General features: G+C 41.5%; 1 protein-coding gene across 6 annotated transcripts in view; it reads left to right on the top strand.

Moving 5' to 3' along the window:
* Nucleotides 1-5016, top strand: part of cfap57 (cilia and flagella associated protein 57) — a 55475-nt gene that overhangs the window by 49627 nt on the left and 832 nt on the right. For 4 of the 6 annotated variants that reach the window (XM_037975328.1, XM_037975331.1, XM_037975329.1 and 1 more), the window contains 3 exons: nucleotides 652-768; nucleotides 1061-1195; nucleotides 1296-1445. In XM_037975328.1, coding sequence (XP_037831256.1) covers nucleotides 652-768; nucleotides 1061-1195; nucleotides 1296-1445 — 402 coding nt within the window. The remainder of the gene's footprint in view (nucleotides 1-651; nucleotides 769-1060; nucleotides 1196-1295; nucleotides 1446-5016) is intronic. The other 2 variants (XM_037975330.1, XM_037975333.1) reach the window with 1 other exon arrangement.

Genomic DNA, 5016 nt, shown 5'->3' on the forward strand with positions numbered 1-5016 from the left:
TGGGGTTATTTTGTATTCCACGGTACACAAACCCACAAAGAAGAGACTAGACCCCAGAAACGGTGGCGAACCACTTTAGAAACAATAAATATTGGGTTAAAGTTGCAGGAAAGTTGCGGTGTTTTGGGCAAAGTTGCAAAAAGTTGCGATTTCACAGGGTTTGCTTGATTTTGCGGTAATAGTTGCGATCGCAACATCGCCAAATCCTGGAGGGTCTGATGTAATGTGAGTGGATCTCAGCTGCAGAATCACCAAGTTTTAGCTCAGTCTCTCTAAAGGTTGACAGAGGTCTAGTCACTTTCGAGTTTCCTGATATCAGTTGATTGTGGCAGCCATTTCTATTGGGTTGGCTTCAAAAGTGAATGAGTTGTCAGTCATTTTCCTTGACAAAGAAAGAACACAGACAGTACCTGGCCTTTTGCTGTTGGTGGCAGGCATTAACAAGATATTTAGTGTGGACTTCAATAACACAATGATTGTGTTCTCTTTAGTGTGTTCATGATTGTAAATAAATTCAACCAAACAAACATGCAAATATTAAAGTGTACATTTTTCTGTCATCAGCACTAAGTAAAATCCTGAAAAGCAGTTCTGTTGCTGAGTAGACGTCTGGGATGAACAGTGATGGTACTGTAATTGTTCTTTCAACAGCTAGAAGAACAGCTGGTAGAGATGGACAGGAACAACTCTCAGCTGAAGCTCGCCGTCTCAGACCTGAGGCTCAAACTGAGGACCAAAGAAAAAGAACTGCACAAGGAGATCCAGAAGGTCAGCACATCCACACACAAACCCAAAATAATCTTTTCTTTTTGTAATTCCAGCATTCAGATGGGTCTCACCTTTAGTTGTCTCTTTTAGTGAACACACATGAGACGAGACTGTTGACACTTTAACTCAGAGTTCAGGGAAAACAAACATATAATTCATTTCTTTAACAACTTTCTGTAACAACTCCTAATACAGCCTAGTTCTTAGCATGGACTTGTAGGGTAAGTACCAGGTGTTACTGTGACCACACTCAGGTTGTATCCTGTACTTCCACCCACCTCTGTGTGATCAGGGGAAAGATCTGCAGACACTTCTTGAGCGACTGCAGTCAGACCTCCACGGCTGTGTCGGCTTCATTCAGGAACCCAAAAAACTGAAACACAGCATCCAGATGATTTATGCCCGCTACGCACCAAACTCTGACAGTGTGAGTAGTGTTCAGGAAATGCAGAAGATCTTTGTTTAGGGAGTGACAGGTCTCCACTTACTAAACAAACAGAAACATCTAATGAGTCTGTGTGTGAAAGTTTGTTCTTTCCAAGGTGAAAAGCAGTGCAGATGATATTCAGGCTCTGTGCTACCACCGTGAGCAGCTAGAAAAGACTATCAGCAGCCTGAAGATGAAGCTGGCAAAATCTGCAGACGAGCACCAGAAAATGTATGACAAGATCATGAAGGTAAAGAACAAGAAAACTAATCTTTCCAAACCAGTGCTCAAGTCATTTACTAACAAATAGCAACATTCTGTTTTTCTTCTACAAACAACGATAAGCATCATGTCAGCACTGTCATTCACTGAAAAAGATGTTTAGAAAAATTGCTGTGATTGTTGTCTTTTGTCAAAAAAGTTCAAGAAAAAACTTTCTGGACATTTTAGTGCAGCAAGTCTGCATTTATATCTCGTGTAAAGGATGTTTCAACGTGTTTTTAAAAACGTTTTTACAAACTTGAATTAGAAAATCTTGGAATTTAATGCAAAATGTAGAAAAAAATAACCTACAAACAAAAACATTGTTGTTCTTACATTATGTTTGACTTTTATGACACACACACCAGCAACAACAACAACAAAAAGGATATTAATACAAAAATAATGACACTAAAATTAAAAATATTTATATAAAATACCCTAATATAAACACACTGAGTCAAGGTGTGTGTGTGTGTGTGTGTGTGNGGGTACGTGCAGTATACATTAATTCATTGTTTAATATAGAGCTTGATGGCAGCTGACAGGACAGACCTCCAGTAATGTTCAGTCTTGCACATTGGCACATCAGCCAGTAACTGAAGGAGCTCTGATGAAACGCCTCCAGGGAATGAAGTGGGCGCCTGTTATTGTTTGTGATGGCATTTATTCTCCTTATCATCCTCACTTCAGCCACCTGCTCAGCCCAGTCCTGTATTATTCCAAAGGGAGACTTCACCTTTTTTGATTAGTTTGTTAAATCTTTGTTTATCTGACGTACAAGCACACACACCCCAGTACACCACCCAAACAAAACAAGGCACTGGCTACAGCTGTCCTGTAGAAGGAGCACAGCAGCAGCTGGAAATTGCTAAAGGACCGCAGTCTGCTCAGTCCTTTCTTTATGCTGTCTCCATGTGACAGGACCAGTCCAGCTTGTTGTCCAGCTGTAGTTGGAAACCCCCTCCACCTCTGTACCCTGAATGAAACACAGTTTGGGAACTGCATTTACTGTGGTCTTGCAGTAAGGTAGTCCAGCAGCCAGGAAACAAGCTCAGACTCCACCTGCGTTCTCTTCAGCTTCTCCCTGAGCAGCTGCGGTGGGACGGTGTTGAATGCACTTGAAAAATCAAAGAACATTATCCTGGAGGGAATTGAACCCTACAGGCAGACACAGACAGTACTCTGCTGCCCATAACATATACTCCCATATTAATGTTTAAAAATGACCTTTAAAGAGCCATCAACTGTGAAACAGATATCAGTACACTGTCTAAGTTTATATCTGGAGTTGTATGACAGTGAAGTGTCACCATCTGTGTTATGGGATGCACTGAAAGCCGTTATCAGAGGTAAAATAATACCCATTTCATCAGCCAGGAAGAAATTCAGAAACTGAAAGATATAGAGAAGGGGTGGGCAATTATTTTCTTCAGGGGAAAAATTGGAAATGTGTTGGAGGGCCGAACCAGCAGTGACTCAAATTTAATCTTGGCTCATTATGCGTTTTCTCATTATGTATGTTTTTGTAGTGAAATACTTAAACCAGATTCTTTTGGTAATAAGAATATTCTGTAAGTATTTATAAAAGTGAACATATTGTGGTTTAGGTTGATGTGAGCATTAATACTAATTCTATTAAGTTAATAGTTTAAAACAAGTCATCACATTTTAATTTTATTTTTAACTTGTTAATCTCTTCTCAACTGAAATGGTGTGTATTATGTTGAACAACTGATCAACTGTATACATGAACAATAAGTGGTTTTAAGTATCAGAAAGGCCTGAAGGACCTGAAGTGATGGAACTTGAAGAAAAGGACTGAATAACACAAAAGTACCTCCAATCAGATTAAAATTGAGGGGAGAAAGTACCACAAAGTACTTTAAATACAGCAAAAACTTCAAAGAGGTACACACAAAAACGTAACAGCACTTTAAGTAACAATAAATGAAACCGGAACATCTTGAAAACCTGTAAGAACTGACAAAGCATCAAAGTAATCTAAACATTGCAAAATCGTCTACTACAAACAAAGTACTCCAAAACTGAAGTATTATAAGGAATATAAAGATTCAAGTGAGGAAAGTCCAGTCTGTCGTGGGCTTCAACGAGTGCAGTGAAATCTGGCTGAATGTCTGATGTGGCGATGTGCAGGACAGCTGCGAGGTGATCATCAGTGATGGAGGACCTGTATCTGGATGTGTGGAACTTCATCACTGAAAATGTCTGCTCACATACATATGTAGAGCCGAAGAGCACAAGGATTGTTTGAGCAAGTCTCCTCGAGTGTGGAAAGTTCTCCTGTTTGAGTGAAGAGTAAAACCCAAGCAGCTCTGCAAGACGTGTGTCAGACTGCAAGTCAGTGAGATCCATCTGAACATCACTGGATGCACTATCATCACTGCAAGTGATGGGAGGAGACACCAGGTGCATTTCACTCTCAGTTCTGAAGTCTTGGAATCACCTTGAAAACTCAACATGCAGTTCTTCTAACATGGATGAGTACCTTTGGAGCTGATCTGCTGATGGGGTGGCTTGCTTCAGTGTTGGCATGTGACTGAGAATATGATCCCTGATTTGGTTTGACAGAAGCTGCACCTTCCTACTGAAGGCCTTGACTGCACTGTACATTTCAACTGTTTCACATTTAGTTCATTCATCTGAGCAATAAAACCCAGATCTGCCAGCTGAGGGATGGCATGTCCCTTCCTCACACACAACTCCTGAATCTCCTCTCTCAGGTCCCAGAAGCTTTTCAGGACTTTTCCCAGTGTGGTAGCTTAGGTCACAGTGGTCAGCCTCAGTTTCCTCCAACAGTGAAACAAACTGTCTGTGATTCAGTGTCCTCGCTCTGATAAAGTTAACTGTTTTAGTTACAACATTAACAAAGTGATTCACTTCTAACACCGACTTACACAACCCTTCCTGATGTATAATAAGTTCTGCTCAGGGTTCTTTTCTGCCACTTTGTCCTGGATTCTCTTTAATAGACCAACTTTTTGTCCTGTGAGATCTGGACACCCATCTGTTGTGACGCCCAGCAGTTTGTCCCATTTCAGTCCCAAGCTTTCCAGACATGCATTTACCTCTGTTAGGAGATCACTCCCTGTTGTTGTCCCTTTCATTGACCGCATGTCTGCCAGCTCCTCCTGATCCCGAGCACGAAGATGAGTAGCTGGGCAGTGTCCCAAATGTCACCGCTCTCATCCAAAGCCAGGCAGAAGAACTCAAAGTCATTCACGCTGTCCTTCAGTTGGAGCACCAGGTTTTTCACAATGTCCTCAGTCTGTCTCGTTACGGTGAGGCAGGAGAGGGAGATGTGCTCTAAAGCGTCTTTTTTCTCGGGACATATTAGCGCAGACGAGTCCATCAAACACTCCTTAATAAGAAAAGGGTTTGCTCTTTCTAGCAATCTTGTGGAATTTGACAAAACTTGTCTTGACTGCAGCACCTCTGGATGACAAGCGTTTTCTAAAAAGTGTTTGTTGAGTTTGCGACACAGACGACTCAGAGACGCACTCCTTCTCAGCCGTGTGGGATGTGGCCCTGCTGCAGAC

Source organism: Kryptolebias marmoratus, linkage group LG4 (assembly GCF_001649575.2).
Source record: "Kryptolebias marmoratus isolate JLee-2015 linkage group LG4, ASM164957v2, whole genome shotgun sequence".
In the NCBI taxonomy this organism is placed as follows: domain Eukaryota; kingdom Metazoa; phylum Chordata; class Actinopteri; order Cyprinodontiformes; family Rivulidae; genus Kryptolebias; species Kryptolebias marmoratus.